General features: G+C 37.1%; 3 protein-coding genes across 8 annotated transcripts; 1 reads left to right on the forward strand and 2 right to left on the reverse strand.

Moving 5' to 3' along the window:
* Positions 1–1,319: 1,319 nt before the first annotated feature.
* Positions 1,320–4,952, reverse strand: LOC110413199 (Peptide chain release factor 1). Its single transcript, XM_021423957.2, is given in 13 exon segments — positions 1,320–1,716; positions 1,815–1,910; positions 2,630–2,788; positions 3,013–3,090; positions 3,163–3,237; positions 3,433–3,511; positions 3,604–3,652; positions 3,787–3,861; positions 3,864–3,935; positions 3,938–3,968; positions 4,310–4,408; positions 4,505–4,605; positions 4,695–4,952. Coding segments are annotated over 13 exon segments (1,263 nt in total). The 5' UTR covers positions 4,849–4,952; the 3' UTR covers positions 1,320–1,521.
* Positions 4,953–5,529: 577 nt separating this feature from the next.
* On the reverse strand, positions 5,530–7,755 carry VGDH1 (Plant invertase/pectin methylesterase inhibitor superfamily). The gene is made up of 2 exons (XM_021423955.2): positions 6,618–7,755; positions 5,530–6,526 (listed from the first exon to the last, which is right to left on the reverse strand). Exons 1-2 carry the CDS (start codon positions 7,585–7,587, stop codon positions 5,829–5,831), a joined length of 1,668 nt encoding a protein of 555 aa, XP_021279630.1. The 5' UTR covers positions 7,588–7,755; the 3' UTR covers positions 5,530–5,828.
* Positions 7,756–9,975: 2,220 nt separating this feature from the next.
* Positions 9,976–17,109, forward strand: LOC110413194 (Chaperone DnaJ-domain superfamily protein). Of its 6 annotated transcripts, none has more exons than XR_002444927.2 (11): positions 9,981–10,373; positions 10,633–10,725; positions 11,713–11,743; positions 12,370–13,709; positions 13,809–14,495; positions 14,596–14,679; positions 14,776–14,851; positions 14,974–15,290; positions 15,374–15,596; positions 16,558–16,584; positions 16,663–16,775. XR_002444927.2 is itself a non-coding variant. In XM_021423948.2 (10 exons), exons 1-9 carry the CDS (start codon positions 10,308–10,310, stop codon positions 15,563–15,565), a joined length of 2,886 nt encoding a protein of 961 aa, XP_021279623.1. In that variant the 5' UTR covers positions 9,981–10,307; the 3' UTR covers positions 15,566–15,596; positions 16,558–16,603. The 6 variants fall into 6 exon arrangements, 3 of the variants coding, with proteins under 3 accessions (XP_089639265.1, XP_021279623.1, XP_021279622.1); XR_002444928.2 differs by having other exon boundaries at positions 12,394–13,709; XM_021423948.2 differs by lacking the exon at positions 16,663–16,775 and having other exon boundaries at positions 16,558–16,603.
* Positions 17,110–17,655: the final 546 nt, after the last annotated feature.

Genomic DNA, 17,655 nt, shown 5'->3' on the forward strand with positions numbered 1-17,655 from the left:
ATTTTTCCAGGTTTCCAAGCAATTTACAGTTCAGACCTGGGTCATTTTGAAGGACTTTTTAATGGGTGGAAAAGACTTGGTTGTGGGAGGAAAACATTTCTTTATCTTACTAGTTTTTGCCTGATTGGACACCGTCCTGGGCAGTGAAAACTGATCCAAACCAACTTTTCCTTTTTTTTTCTCATTTCGCATTTATGCAGTTTCCTAGGGTCAGGTTGCTTTTTAATAGATGTGTTAACCTGTCTCCTTCAGTCCGGACAATTTTGGACCCCGAAGGGATTTGAACCATGTCTCTGGGCTTCCCCTATAGCCCTAAATTAGATCGTCATATATTCAATTGTGAGTGGTTACGTAAAGGCATTTTCAACAACTATTATGAGAATATCACCACTACCTATTTTCTAGGTCAGAAAATAGTGAACAATGCAAGAAAAAAGTGGCAACATTTTCCACGCCAGCTTGATCTCAGCCAAAAGAGCGGAAAGGTTACACCCGCCGGCCGTACCCCACGGTCCACGCATCGGCCAATCTCATCCAGTCACATTCGTCTTAGGCTTTAATTTGTCTTTGAAGGTAAACTATAGACTTATTCTAGGCAATTGATCAAATGATTTTATCCTTTGTTTTTTCTTAAAGGAGCTGGAGGATCGCAATCGTAGCTTTATGTCTGTTCAGAAGCATGAGCCATCAATTTTCTTCGGCGGAAGCAACACGATTAGGGTTCTCTCACCAGCACAGAAAGGGTCGGTGTCTAGGTGGGGTCACGCTGCTCGAAAGGCTAAGATGGCAACAAAGGCCACTAATTGACAGATATTCCCAGAACTCTCTTTCCCCTGTAATAAGCTTAGAGATATTTGGGACACGTCAAAACAGTAAGATCCATATATGCATTTTTTATTCGAACAAAAATCATCTTCTGGGACTCCCAACACCCTTTGAGTTGAAACACAACCATTGGGCCACGGATCAAAAATAGGGGAAAAATACAGACTATTGACCCAAAACTTACAAGTCAATTTCATAACCTGGATTTTACCAGATAAATTTCACATTAATACTGTTGGCATTAGTAGTTGTAGCTCCTATGAGTCCAGGGCCCGAGGGCTGCAAAGCTAACTCTGAAAGTAATCTCACAGCTTATGTATGAAAAATGATATTAGAAGCAATATCAGGTCGTGGGACATTGTGACAGAGTTATCAGCTACAAAACAAATCTAAACTCTAACTAAGTGCATAAAAAATTGTGTATGCAACATCATAAATTAGTAGTCGCTTCCAGGATACCGAGTAAGAGACACAACAGGCGATGACACATGTCATGGAAGTATAACGGCCTCTCTGTGTTAACACATGCATTCCCAATAAGGAGTAGAATATTCTACAGGTCCAAATTGCAAGAGAAGAAAAAATAATAAGCCAAGAAGTATAACGTGAAATCCAACCACTTTCATGCCAGAAAATGATGTTTAATGGAAAAAAAAAATCTGCAACTTGCCATACACCACGACCACCAAAACAAGGTCATTGAGCAGACCTGAACGATGCAATTGCATCCATTTCCTGTTGCAAAAGAAGAGCATCAACAAAGATATCCAGATTCTCTCCCTGCATCACATCATCTATCTCATGATACGTGATGCCAACACGATGATCAGTGACACGCCCTTGAGGAAAGTTATAGGTTCGAATGCGCTCAGATCTGTCCCCACTACCAATCTGTTCATACTTCAAAGTGATCAGTATCCAATCATCTGGAACAGAGTAGATAAACAGTAACAAAATAACTAAATCTTCATCTCATAGTAAGCCCATACCTGTTCAGATCTAAGTTTTGATCGACTCATCTGAATCCTAGACCTCTCCATTTCATACAGCTTTGCACAAAGCACCTTAAGTGCTTTGGCTTTGTTCTATTATCAAGCAAAAGGGGAGAACAAGGGAAAGTTAAGGGAAGCACCAGGAGAGTATAAGCATGGATGATAAGGGGCATAATACTGCTAGAAAACCATCCAAATTCATATTTCAACGCTTTCAGGTTAAAAACCCATAGCTCACATACTTTACTTAAGCGACTGAAAATATGGCGTATATATCAGAGTATTCAGCTAGTTACAAAGACTAGACATGGATGCAATCATGTCCGCAGAGAAGATACCTAGCCATTCACACAAAGCTTATTTTCTATGTTGATACATACAGACGCCTATTGAGCTTTGAAGTACACAAATGGATATAATTATCTTGCATCCCAAGATTCAAACCTAAGACCTCCAGGTGCAGGTTCTAACTGTTAAAAGTGTTATGCTAAGGACTAATAAGCATGTTAGTTTCTAAAGATAGTGGAGCAGTAAAATTGACAAAAAGCTGATACTAGCATGTAGGGCTTAGCAATATAAATTTAAAAGCAAGCATGCATCATTAACTTTTCAAATGAAAAACTTCTTGTCCATGATTGGATCGTTTTGAAACATATAGGATCACTCCAAGGTAAAAAAAAAAGGAAAGGCTGCAAAATTAACAAGTCAGCCTTGGCAATAACTATCAGAAAATATGGGTTAAAATATGAAGTTTTGTTCAAAAGATCTTAGGACAAAAGAATGCAAAACCACAACATTCGAGTGCTCTTTACCATATGCTGCGTTCGTTCATCCTGTATAGATACTGTTATACCAGTGAGCAAATGAGTGACTCTAACAGCACTGTTGGTGGTGTTTGCATGTTGTCCACCAGAACCACCAGACCTGTAGGTATCAATTCTCAAATCTTCATTCCTTAACTGGACATCTACCTGCAGATACCCAACATGAACATCAATCAAAGCAGGCAAAAAGGATATAGTAAATTAAAACTTGTATCCGAGAAAATAACTGTAAGAGTGTCAAACATTAAGGAGAAAGGAAACTACTATAAGCAGTCTGAGCACTCGACAAAACTCTCAACTAAATAAATCTCAAAATCTTTCAAACAGAAAAAAGAACCACAGATGAAACACAAATTTGTATCCTTAAGCACCTCATCAGCCTGAGGGAGAATAGCAACTGATACAGCACTAGTGTGGATACGTCCAGACTTCTCTGTCACAGGAACACGCTGCCAAAAGAAAACTCCATGTAACTTATGCTTTAAGCAATATATTACATGTTAAAAAGTCAGAAATGAAACCTGAACTCTGTGAATTCCACTCTCAAATTTAAGTTTCCCATAAACACCAGCTCCTGAGATTGCTGCACTAGCTTCCTGGTTAGGAGAAGAAGAAGTCAAAGTTCTGTGATGCAGACACAAGATAAACTCCACATGTTAATCCCAAAAACTTTAAAAATGACCAAGACACTATCTATAGACTGCAAATGTACAAGTTGAACAAGCAACCAGAAACCATCTAAAATCAGATATAAGATACATAAAACACTCAATAAAAGATGGAAGACATACCTTATATCCTTTCAGATCAGACTCTGTTATATCTACCACTTCAAACTTCCAACCCTTCTTATGTGAGTACCTCTCATACCTGTTGTACCCCAAGCGAAAAAACAATTCTCAGATAATCAGCTTCTAAACGAAATTTGCGATTCACAGACAGACCTTGCTGTACTGACTTACATTTTAAGCACATCCATTGCAAACAAGGAAGCCTCCTCCCCACCAGTTCCTGATCAAACGTTTTTGTCAAATACAATACTAAAAAGTGGGAGAAAGGGAGAGGGGAGGGGTGGGGGAGGAAGTAATCAACAAAAACAATGACAACAAGCCACATTCAAGTGCCAATCACATACAGTATGTTACCTGCTCTCACCTCCAAAATGCAGTCCCTCTCATCAGCATCATCCCTAGGAAGTAACAACCTGAGCAGCAAGTTTGCAGCCTTTTCTCTTCTTCCAAAGCCTGACCCAAATCCTCAGTTGCCATATCAAGCATGTCTTTATCATCGGGCATTCAGTCATCAATGACCTCAAACCATCTATCTCCTATGTAAAAGCAAAAAAGAAGGGCATTCAGCCATCACTGGCCACGAACTTCAATCTCCTAGTAAAAAGAAAAAGGAAAGCCTAAAACAGCGTCTTCATTGGACAAAATAGCATAATAACAGCAACTAGAGAAAGCATTAGGATAACGCACAAAGAACCCCCGAGTATATAATTATATTATCAACACACCAACTTAACTGAAAGGCTTAGATTAGCAAAGCTACAGAAGTAAACAAGATAAATGATACCATCACAAGGTAGACAAAAAGTTCATTCATCGATTTAGACAAATTGGAAGACATAACAATAGTCAAAGACAGAAAATGAAGACAAAAGCATACCTTCTGTTTGGTTCTCAGCTCATTGATAAGTTCCATTGAGTCCTTAAGTTTTCGAAGCTCTTTGTTAGCCTTCGAATATTCTACCGGTGAGGCTTCTGGCTGTCTTCAATCAACACCAACAAGCTTAATTATGAAAACAAATTCAAAATAGAAGTAATTAAAAACCATTAAAAAAAGAATAAAAAAATATACTACCTGGGTCATGAGATTCTCGAGATAAGCACTCCTATGCTCAATAGCAGATAATCTTTGCTCCATGATTTTAAGAAGGTCAGTTGAAAGCTGAGGTTGCACCTCTGCCCAAACCCAAAATATTGTTTCAATCACTCGAAAACAACTCTTTTTTTATTTTCTGAAACAGAAACTAAGAAATAAAAAGGCTTACCGGTGGAATAATAGCGAGAAAAAGAGAGAGAACTGTTGACAATTTCGGGTAGAAGAAACGATCTTTGATTATAAGGATTGGCATTTGATTTTGCTACTTGAAGTTGTCTTGACGAATTGATCCACCAAATAAGCGTTCGATTCAGTCTTCTCATTTTTTTTCTTCTTTATCAATTGCTGAGCTCTTTCTTTCTCCACTTCTCGGTGGAAGAACTGCTACGGCTCATTCGACCTCGTTTCCGGAGCTGCAACTTGGAATTGCTACGCACGGAGCAAAGAGGCGCGTTTAGGAAACCCCCAAAATATAAAGGCCCATTTGAGTTTTGGAAAAATGAAGGCGAGGAGGAGGCGGCCCAGTCCTGCTATAGTACTGGGTAAGAGTTAGAGACCCAAGCTAACGAAAGCTAAAGCCATGTCGGAATCAGAAATTCAGAGCCCAATGACACTGTAATTATTTACACAAGCCTACCTAATTTTTTTATAAAAAAAAATTGAATAATAGCATAAAGTATTTTCCTTCAATTGGAAGTAATTAGACTATCATGAAGAAAATTTCCTAGCTATGTTTTCAAAACTTGGAATAACAAGCAAAGATACAACTTGACCATCAATGGTGGAAGTAAAACGACAGCAAAAACCCTTTTTTTTCAGACTTTTCACTTGCCAATTTTGGACGTTAAAATTTCAGCTAAAACCTTGAAGGGAAGCTTGTGGTTCGGAGATTACCGATAGCACTGCATATATAGTAATTCTTATTGTCCATATCTAGGATGTAGATAATATGATTAGAAGAAAAGATAGAGAGTATTAATTTACATGTTTATAACATGGAAATATATTATTTGAATTATGAGCTTCTTGTGTGTTTTATTTATTTTTTTTATTTTTGGATCAATAAAAGAATTACAATACCACAACAAAGACAAAGACGGACGTAAGAGCCCTGAAAGAGATCCCTAAACATAAACTTACAAAAGGAAAATCAAAACAAGATGAGATGCGCCCTCATTTGCTAGCGACCAGTATAAAGTTCTCTATGTAGGTTTTGGTGCAGTTGATCTCTTTTCTTTTATTTTCTCTTCTTTTTTTTATGTTTTTTGGACTCTCATTCCACATTTTCTTCATTAACATGTGTTCAATATCTCAAGCCAGCTGTGAAAGGAATGCCAGTGGCGGGCAACCAATTCTCACGGCCCAAAAGGAAGGATTGAACAGTGAATCTCATGGCGGTCCTCCTGTCAATCCTGTGGTAACCCTTCCAGTTAACCCTCTTAGCGGTGTTAGCACCAGGGCCACGGTTGTTGTACTCAGCATAGTAGAGAGTGTTGAGAAAATTGCTTCCAGCCCAGGGCAACCATCCAGCAGGCTGAATGAAGTCTCCCAAGGTGGACTCCATGATAACAGTTGTAGAGTATTGCTTCCATGGCCTGCCCAAGTATGTTGGGATCTTGAACCTGTCAGCGAAGAGCTTCTGCTCGGGGACAATCCTGCAGTTCTGGATCACGGTACCAGTGTTCTCATTCGCATTGGTCTTGCCCTGTGCAGTCACTGTGGTCTGTTGATTATCCATTGGCCTCCTGACGATGATCAGTGAGTTCTGGATAATGGTAGGGGAGTCACCGAAGATGAAGTCAATGGTGCCAGAGATGACACAGTTGCGGAAGAACTGACGGTTGGCTTGATTGTACAAGGTGTCTTGGTAGCCATCCATTCTGCAGTTGAAGAAGGCTGACTTATCGGATTGGATGCGAAGAGCCACGGCCTGGTGCTTTTGAGGACCAGCAGTGTTTTGGAATCCCATGGATTTGGCAATGAAACCATCTCCGATAGCGGCTGTACCATTACAAATATGGAATTATATAAATAAGAAAATTAATTGGGAAGAATTATGAGGAATTAATGGTCCTAAGTCTTAGAAACTTACAGAAAGTGGCAGTCTGCCAGGTGGATGTGCCATCAACGAAGTTCTTGTGGCCAGTGACAATGGTCCTTCTTGGGCCGTCACCGTACATGAGGATGTTGGTGGTTTTTTTGTCCACGGTGATGTACTCGTCGTAGATTCCAGCCTTGACATAAATCACATGTCGGACCTTGGAATTCTTAGGAGCAGCAGCAAGGGCAGCAGCAATGGTCCTGAACTGGCCACTGCCATCCTTAGCCACAACAGCATTTGGTCTCAAGTTGCGGTTATCAATCCTAGCCAAAAGCTTGCGGTCTGCAGCCGAGAACCATGAGGGATAGCCATCCTTCTCAACAGAAAGAAGCCTACGTGCGGTAGGAATGGCCAACTGGAGACCGAATTTGGAAAGAATGTCGGACAACTTTGTCACAATTGCCAAGGCATTGGCTGTGAGTTCACTAGCATCAGCAATACCGGTTGTCATGGTTTGATGCATGGTGGTCTCCGGTTCGAAACCATCCAAGCATGACTGCTGGTATGAGATAACAGCGCTCAACCAGGTCCTGAGATCGGCTATGCGGTCATTGATGCTGCGCAATTCACCATCACCCACCTCGGAGAACGATGCCTGAAGGGACTGAATGGCGTAGTCCATCATCTCCTTACAATCATCCAAGGCCATCTTTGTTCGGCTATCGTTCTTGGCCTGAACGATCAGGGAGTCAGAATAGTTGAGGAATTTCTTCACTGCTTCCTGAGAGGCTAAGATAGCCTGGGCAACGTACTCTTTGGGATCAGTGCTGTTCACAGAGCTGAGGGTCTTCTTGCAAGCTTCTTGATAATCAGTAGATGAACAGAAGTTAGACACGGCCTTCATCTGAGGAGACAAGTCGGCCTTATCGTCGCTATTGCGATGGACCACAGCAACAACGCCAATGACGACTCCCACCACAAGAATGATAGAAATCCCCGAAACAACTACTTTACCCACCATCTTTGCTAATTTTTTCCTTTTTCAGTCACTATTTTTAGATTTTTTTTTTTTGAAGGATCTCCCTCCGACTGGCTTTGGCCAATATAGTACACGATCCGATTCCCAGCCAACTTGAGGGACTCGGACGGGAGAAAGACTTTATTGGAAAGCGCACTTCCCTTCGGCCTTTGCCTTGTTGCTTGATGGCAATGATTATGCATGGCGGGTTTTATAGCAAAATGGAACGTCTAAAATTAGGGTTCTTGCATGGTAATGGACGTTAAAATTGAATGGCTTGTCGGATTTTGCAGTGGATATAAGGTAGAATTCGTGGTTTGAGACAAGCGTTTGACGAGGGTGCTCTGTTAAATTTAGACAAAACATATATATATAGTCTCTGTTTTTTCAAATATTTTGTCTTTACTAGATCTCCACGTCAGCACTATCGCCGCCTCATGTACAAACGTTGTTAAACAAGTACCTTATCCAATATATTGCATATTGAATCAGTTAATTTAGAAACACACTTGATAACCTATTTTGCTTTATATAAATATATATATATAACTAACATTTAAATTTTTTATGAATTATTTAAGAAAATTCAAATAAATCTTTATTACTCTATTACATTCAATTAAGCTCCAAACCCTTATAATTAATTATTATTAATCAAATTAGCACTTGTCATTTTGTATTACGAGATGTTAACGTGGCATATTAATATGTCATAATAGATGATAATGCGGTATGATGACATAATTATGTAATATTTTCATCATTCATATTAGTGTCACATTAGCGCTATATGACATAAAAATGATAGGTGAAATTTTAATTAATAACATTTTTTTTATTTGGAGAAGGTGGTTTCAAACCCTACTTTTTTAAGTAGAGGACCATGCGCTAACCAATTAGTCAAATGTTCGAGTGTGATATTTTAATTAATGACAGTTAATTAACAATTAGTCATAAAATCTTATTTGATTAAAAAAAATAAAATAACTTAATTGAACATAATAGAAGAATAAGAACTTATTTAAATTTTTTTAAATAGTTGAAGAGTTTTTAAAGATTTATATATACATATACCTTAATTCTAAAATTGTTTTTTTTTTGTTTTTGTTAATTATTCGAAATGAGTAAGTTTTGCTCCCATGCATATGTACTTTTCAAAATAATAAAAGTTTAAAATGATTCTAGTGTTTTATTTATTTTTTAAATTAAAATTAATCAAAAAATAATTATCTTTATTATTATATGTATCGAACATAACATTAATATTCATATTAATAACATAAAATTCCATATATATATATATATTTATGAGCATATATGCCAGATAATTATTAGAACCATATTTCCGTATAGATGTTCAACCTTTTCAATCGAACTTTTAATATGAATATTTTTATTCAAATAATCTTAGATTGAGAAAGTGAAATTCACAATATATAAGATGGAATATAACTACTTCCTTATTGAGTAATCTAATTGAGTCTTAAAAAGTAATACTTTTCTGTATATTGAATTTTTGTGGAGAGAATTACGGAGCAAAGATAAAAACGGGTAGCAAGTGCCTTCAATTGCTTTATAGTTTGATTACATGACCTCACGTCAGGACCGTAGCTAGTGGCACACATGCACCTTATGTATTTGTCGAGTGATGATTTGGCTGATCAGTGTCTTCTGTATTCGTATCAATTGCTGTCCCGACTTTCCATTTCCCAATAGCTCTTACTACTTCAATGCCTTTGTCCACTAGTCTCTGTCTGTTAATAAGGTAACATTTTTCTTGTCAAGAGAATAATTTATTGATGATCGATCTTTGACTAAAAAAACTACAGTGAAAATTTATGTACACGCCAATTGCAGTTGGAAATTTTAATCTATTGTAAATTTTAGGATTTATGGTCAATTTGCCGTTATGCTATATATAGATTTAATATTGAAATTTATCATTATTTTTCAATTTCTTTAAATTTTATAAAAATAAAAACGTCTGAATTTTCAGTTTTGCAACTTTTTTTTTAAAAAAAGGCAACAAAATTAAATTTATAACAGAAAATATTTAATAAAATTAAATTTTAATAATAAATTTTAGTACTGCAACAAATGTTTGTGATTTGATCTAATCGTTGCGCGTATACTTTAGTTATATGTCGCTTCTAAATCACTTATTTCACTTTAATAATTAAATACCATGTTCATGCATATTTCCATATTATTTAATTTAGTCAACTTAAGTAATATATATGATCACAAGCATGTATTGTTATCCATGAATAGAGCATATAAATATTGAAGAAGAGAATAAAATATATTTTTTTATGAGAAAAAAATACTAACAATTCGTGAAATCAGTCAAAAGGCTTTATAAAATAGGGAAAAAGATTGTAGCTGTTCAGAAAAGGTAAAACGAAAACCTTTCAGGAAATAGGGTACAAGTGGAGCATATCACATGCCAATTTCTCCATCTCTTTCATCAATCAATAGTAAAAAGTAGATTCCAATGTTCTGCTGCATACTATACAATCAGTGTGGATTGGAATTTTGATCTCATCAATGATCAGGATGTTGATGATAGTCCATTAGGCATTCAACACCTGTAAATTACCCGGGGGTGCCACACCCAAAAACTTTCCTAATCTTACCAGAAAATTTAAAAAAAAAATAAAAAATACTTAAAAACCACCGGAAGCTAAAAACATGAGGCGACTCAACCCCACCAATTTACAGAAATGCAGGGCGATGAAGCCAGACTCTTGCTAGGCTTCCCCCCTAATTCTCGCCCTACTCCTTCTCAGGTCATTTGCTGTTAATTTTTTTATTTTTTATTGTAATTCCTTGTTTACCTTTTTATTTCGCTCTTAAATCTTGATCTTTTAGGGTTTTTTTTTAACCTCTTTTTTATTGACTGGGAATTGAAATTTATAAATTCGGTTTGTTTCGCTTTTAGAGACTGTAGAGCTTTGATTGCTTGCTTCTGATCGACTAACAAGCTTCCTCGATTTTTCTTTTTCTTTTTTAATTATGACTTTTTTTTTATGAATTTTGATTCGTTAGGTAAAAGCAGCTTATAGAAAGAAAGTATGGGAGTCGCATCCTGACTTGTTTCCTGTTCACGAAAAAACTAAGGCGGAGTCTAAATTCAAGTTGGTAAGTGCTGATATGCCTTTAAACATTTCGTCAGTCTTTCATTTGCTTTGATTGGAATGCGCAAATTCGTTGATACTGGCTTTGAACATCGAATTAGGTTTGTAAAATCTGCTTGTTGTTATATTGTTTTTACCTCATTAGCCCCACGCTTTGTTGGGAAATTAAAAAGGAACAATTGGAGCATGTTGAGATGAGTTTTAAGCCTTTTAGAGATTTTTGAACAAATAAAGCATATTTTCATCTAAGGTTGGAGTGATTTGAGGGCTTAGAGTAGTTTAGTAATGTTAGTAATTCTACTCTATCTAGAATCTACCAACTGGGGAGTCTTTCTGGGTACTTTTTGCCATGAAAAATTCATGGAGGGAGCTTGGCTACTTAGAGACTTGTATATTATTTTGGTTAAATATATGGTGCAAGGGATAATTTGTAATAGTATGTTCTGGTGAGTTATTAAATCTGTAGCGTGTTGTATTCTTTTAGAAGTTCTTTGGATTTATAGTGATTTAACCTATCAAATTCTGACCATGGATTTGGGAGATAAACTAAAATTTACCTGATAGAGGCTAGGATTAGTCTTCTCAAATAGGAATTTTTATAATTGGAATTAGTTTTCTCGCTGCCAAAGAAACTTATCACTTTAGACTGGCATCAGTACTTCAATGCCTTTTCATATAAAAGCTAAGTGGGAAACTTTGTTCCTTGAATGGACTATTTTCAGCCATTTTCTGTCTAAACTGTGATATGTCATATGGAGGTTGCCATTTTCAATAAGAGCCAACTTACCTGGGAACAAAACTAACCAATGCAGTATGAAGATCCCGTGTTTTCCACTTAATTTAGTTCGCATATTGTACATGAACATAAGATTTTTCCTTTTTTCAGGAACATTCAATTGAGATAATAGTCATGTATTCTGCAATTCAAAAATAATTTAGTTGGATTAATGGTTGCGAGATAATCTAACCTGTAGGTATGCATTTTCTGCAGATTTTTGAAGCTTATACTTGCCTACAGTCTGGTAATTCTCCTATCTTCATATACTTTTGAGAAATTATAACAGTATTCCAAGAAATCATGGTTTGCAAACTCTCGAATAGGCTATACAGTCTCACATGGAAAAATTCTCTCGTTTAACATTCTCCAAAGGCAGCATATTTGGTGAAGACATAATAACTTGTTGTCTAAACTTAGGAAGCAGTAGATTATGCCTTCTTCCCACTTTATGGTGTCTCCTCTGGCTGTCAAAATGACTTTGATTGGTGTATTTATCACTTTGGGTGTTTCTCAATGAATTTTTTTTTTCTTTTTTTCTTATTGCATTGCCTTCCTTAAGGGTTCCCAACTCACCTGTTACTTAAGTTTTGATCATTAGCTCAGGCTTGCTTTTAGGGACTCGTGCAATGGTTTTGAGGAATAAACGTAAGCAAGCTCAATCTTTGAGGGATATGTAACAGGAGATTTGCAGTTGGAAAGGGATTTCCAGCGTGTCAAACTGGAAAATTCACTGTATGGCTTAAATTTATGTCTAGTGTACTGATTCTAAAAATTTCCATTCACTTTTATTTATTTTCACTTTTAATTCAATCATAAACAGCTTCGTGAAATAAAGTTTCTGCTCTTGTGCTACTTATCAAATGGTTGAAGAGATGGCCCCACTTCGGTCCACAGGATATGTTGACCCTGGATGGGAGCATGGGATTGCTCAAGATGAAAGGAAAAAGAAGGTTAAATGCAACTACTGTGGGAAAATAGTCAGTGGTGGAATATTCAGATTGAAGCAACATTTAGCCAGATTGTCTGGAGAAGTTACTCACTGTGAAAAGGTTCCTGAAGAAGTATGCTTGAGTATGAGAAAAAACCTGGAAGGATGCCGTTCTGGTCGAAAACGAAGGCAATCAGAATATGAACAGGCTGCTCTAAATTTCCAATCTAATGAATACAATGATGCAGAAGAAGCATCGGCAGGTTATAAACACAAAGGCAAGAAAGTGATGGGTGACAAGAACTTGCTTATCAAGTTTACCCCTCTTCGATCATTAGGATATGTGGACCCGGGATGGGAACATTGTGTTGCTCAAGATGAGAAGAAGAAAAGAGTAAAATGCAACTATTGCGAAAAAATAATAAGTGGGGGCATAAATCGGTTTAAGCAACATCTTGCTAGGATCCCTGGAGAAGTTGCATATTGTGAAAAGGCGCCTGAGGAGGTATATCTCAAAATCAAAGAAAATATGAAATGGCACCGTACTGGCAGAAGGCATCGAAAACCTGATACCAAGGAGATATCTTCTTTCTACTTGCACTCGGATAATGAGGATGAAGGTGGAGAGGAGGATGGGTATTTGCAATGTATAAGTAAGGACATACTGGCTATTGACGATAAAGTTTCCGATAGTGACATTAGAAATAATAATGTCAGAGGTAGATCTCCAGGTAGTAGTGGTAATGGTGCTGAACCGCTACTTAAAAGATCAAGACTGGATTCGGTATTTTTAAAGTCGCTGAAAAGCCAGACATCAGCACACTACAAACAAACAAGAGCAAAAATAGGTTTTGAGAAGAAAACTCGCAGGGAAGTAATATCTGCTATATGCAAATTCTTTTATCATGCTGGAATCCCTTCTAATGCAGCAAACTCTCCATACTTCCATAAAATGCTGGAAGTGGTTGGTCAGTATGGGCAGGGTTTGCAAGGTCCTTCAGGCCGAATCATATCTGGTCGTCTCCTACAGGAAGAGATTGCTAATATTAAAGAGTATCTGGCGGAGTTTAAGGCATCATGGGCTATTACTGGTTGTTCTGTCATGGCTGACAGTTGGAATGATGCACAGGGAAGGACCCTGATTAACTTTTTGGTCTCTTGTCCTCGCGGTGTTTGTTTTCTCTCTTCTGTTGATGCAACTGATGTGATAGAAGATGCAGCTAATCTCTTCAAGTTGTTAGACAAAGCAGTGGATGAGGTTGGCGAGGAATATGTAGTCCAGGTTAATTTATCTTTACATTTGTTTCTCTGTGAGTTCTACTTTGATATCTGCGTGAGTGTGCATCCTGCTGAGCTGTTTTCCTTATAATTTCCATTCCAGGTAATCACTAGGAACACTTTGAGTTTCAGGAATGCTGGAAAGATGCTTGAAGAGAAAAGGAGAAATTTATTTTGGGCACCATGTGCTGTCTATTGCATTGATAGAATGCTTGAGGATTTTTTGAATATAAAATGGGTGGGAGAATGCATAGATAAAGCAAAAAAGGTGACAAGGTTTGTTTATAACAATACCTGGTTGTTGAATTTTATGAAGAAAGAATTTACAAAGGGACAGGAACTTCTTAAGCCAGCTATCACCAAGTTTGGCACTAATTTTTTCACTTTACAGAGTATGTTGGACCAGAGGGTTGGTCTTAAGAAAATGTTCCAATCAAATCGATGGCTTTCCTCCCGCTTTTCCAAATTAGATGAAGGTAGAGAGGTTGAAAAAATTGTCTTAAATGTCACCTTTTGGAAGAAGATGCAGTATGTGAAGAAATCCTTAGAGCCAGTTGCTGAAGTTCTTCAAAAGATAGGTAGTGATGAAATCCGTTCAATGCCATCTATCTATAATGACATATGTAGAACAAAGTTTGCGATTAAAGCCATTCATGGTGACGATGTGCGTAAATTTGGACCTTTCTGGAGTGTGATTGAAAACAATTGGAGTTCATTGTTCCATCATCCTCTTTATGTTGCTGCATACTTTCTCAATCCATCCTTCCGTTACTGCCCAGATTTTCTGATGGTACAAAACTATGAATACAGTGACTTCACCCTTATCTTTTCGTGGTTGTCTGTTTTTTCCATGCTTAATTTCTACTCTTTTTCTGTTTTTGTTACTGAAGAATCCTGAAGTAATTCGTGGTCTAAATGAGTGTATTGTTCGATTGGAGTCAGACAATGGGAAAAGGATTTCTGCATCCATGCAGGTATCAGTTTCTTATCTCTGCTAGACTGCTAGATTTAATTTATGCTATGTTGTTATTATTTCTTTTTCAGCTGATGCTCTGATGTGATTTTATCAGATACCTGATTTTGTGTCGGCAAAAGCTGATTTTGGAACTGATTTGGCCATAAGTACTAGAAGTGAGCTTGATCCAGGTGATTCAACTAAGATTTTATGCAGCCTGTTTGCTCAAGAACTTGTGTTTGATAAATTCAATTTTGTTGCCATGCAAAATTCATGTTAAGTGAAATTTTGTTAATCATTGTTTCATCATTAGCTTCATGGTGGCAACAACATGGGATAAGTTGCTTAGAGCTGCAACGAATTGCCATACGCATACTAAGCCAGAGATGTTCATCGATTGGATGTGAGCATACCTGGAGCGTGTTTGATCAAGTTCACAGCAAAAGACGCAACTGTTTGTCTCGGAAGAGATTGAATGACCATGCCTATGTTCATTACAACTTGCGACTGAGAGAACGGCAACTAGGAAGGGAGCCTGATGATTTGGTTTCCTTTGACAGTGCCATGTTAGAAAGTGTATTAGATGACTGGCTTGTGGAGTCAGAGAAGCAAGCCATGCAAGAAGATGAGGTAAGTTTCATTCCTATTTAAGCTGTTCTCATTAACTAAAGTATTGAGAAATAACTATATTTTTATTTTAATTCCTGATTTAGGAGATCATTTATAATGAGGTGGAACAATTTTATGGAGATGATATGGATGAACGTGAGAGTGAAGAAAAGAGACCTACAGAAATGGTCACGTTGGCTGGTTTGGTTGAACCATTGGATGTTAATCCTGCTGCTGGAGGTGTTACCACTGATGATGATGGTCTCGATTTTCTTGATGATGATTTGACGGATTAGTTTAGCTTCAATGTCGCTCATCAAACATGGAGTAAGCCATGAGATACCTATTTCCACTAACTGGGTATTGATTAAAAAAAAAGTAATTGATGTTGTCAAAGACCAATTCTTATATTGTAATTTGTTGTGCCATATCACATTATAAGGTATAAGGTATAAATATGTCATCGATATTGTTTCAGTTTTACTTCTTTTTTTATGCTAATTCTTTAGTAGGGAGTACATCTGTCTGCATCAATCACCACAATTGGTACTATCTAGCTTATACCCTCTTCTTTTCTTTTTTTTAATCTTTTAGAATTTGACTGGTCAGTATTTTTGGATTTACTTCATTAAAATTTGTGTTATTTTGATGGTGGTAATTGCTCTGCTTGATATATTGCAGCATTCTCTTTAAGCAGCCCTTTTTTTTTTCCATTTACTTTTTATAGATTAGTTATCTGTTATCCTAAATCCTAAATCCTAAATTCTCACTAGTTGGGATTGAATCTAGTAGGTGAGCTCATCTGTGTCTGCATCAATCACCATAATTGGTACTATCTTAGCCTATACCCTCTTCTTTGCATCCTCATGACACCTATTTTTTCTTCTCGTAGTACTTGGTGAGTTGTTATTTTTTTGGATTTAATTTATTAAAATTGGTGTTACTTAACAAAGCTCTACTTGATTAATTGCAGCATTCCCTTTCATGTTTACAGCCTTCTTTTTTTCATTTACTTTTATAGGATCTTCATCTTTGATCTTAAATTCTAAATTCCCACTAGATGGGATTGGATCTCATGCGTGTAGAACTACTGGCCAGAAACTGGTTAAAAGTTAATCTAGCAGATGTGAATGTCATTATTCTGGAACATAACCTGTAGAATTGAGTTTGCAAACCATGATTGTAATCCTACTATCATCTTTCAATAATTACATTAGATGAGTGAAAACATAGCAATAGCAATTATTTTTACATGCTATTGAAATTCGACATAATATGATTATCACAGGTGCAGAAGGAGAAGGTTCAGTTTCAGGTAATTTCTTGTTTGAAAGTATTAAGTGACTATATTCTTTCTTTATGTTGCTATTAAGACATTGTCTTTCTTCTTTAGCTACATATTCACACGTTGTCAGAACGGGAGTACCAAAGGCTCATGGGGGAAGAAGAAATCGTGCATTTATTCAGCTACCTTTCCTCATTATTGTTCTGGGAACGATTGGACTTGGGGGATTGAATGCTAAAAGGTAGACAGCAGCATGATGAAGATCCTCACTTTTGGCTTTTGGCATGAATATTACATTTTAGGGTCTAAATAGTCTGTGTCTTCATCTTCTCAGGGCTTATAGAAAGCAAAAAGAGGAATGTCCTTCCCACAATCCATTCCTTCCTTGACCAAGATTCCAAGCTGGAATTATGCTGCTTTTGATGTGGAAGCTTCAGTTTCTTTGAGCCTTAAAAGTCTTGTGTATTGGATGTGATATAAGCATGACAGATATAAACCATACTCTTGACCTTAAGCTGTTTATATATGTTGAAATGCAAATAATTTTTCAGGCGAGCGGGATCTCAATGTACATGCATCCAAGCACTTGATGCTGAACCTTGCAACGTGTAATTGTAGGTTATGTCTTGTTAAAAGCAAGTATTACTAGTATTGAAGTTGGGATGTAGCATCAACAGACAATGGCATCCTTCGCTCCATTGCAAATGGCTTGAGACTTTGACTGAAACGGCAACGATGTATTGTAATAGATCCCAATACCAAGGGAAACGCTGACGGTTGTATTATACGATACCAAATCGCCGATTTTTCACTCCACCACAAAGAGAAGTGATTGAGATAATATCGCCAACTTGTCATTCTATTCTATGGACAGAGAAGTTGTTTATTCGACAACGAAAAGTCCCCTCGAATCAGCTGGGCTGTAGCATTTTAATGGAGAAATTTTTAATTATTATTACTTAATTCTCGAGGTCATTTAGTATTCAACGACGCCAGCACGTGCATGGCGCAATGGATGGGGACGGGCAACAGCGTAACAATAAAAGGTGACGGACGAGTTCAAAGGATCCGACCTTATTAACGGTGAAGAAAAATTAGTAT

This window comes from Theobroma umbraticum, unplaced genomic scaffold (assembly GCF_002168275.2).
Source record: "Theobroma umbraticum cultivar Fairchild unplaced genomic scaffold, ASM216827v3 scaffold_4.1, whole genome shotgun sequence".
NCBI classification, from domain to species: Eukaryota; Viridiplantae; Streptophyta; class Magnoliopsida; order Malvales; family Malvaceae; genus Theobroma; species Theobroma umbraticum.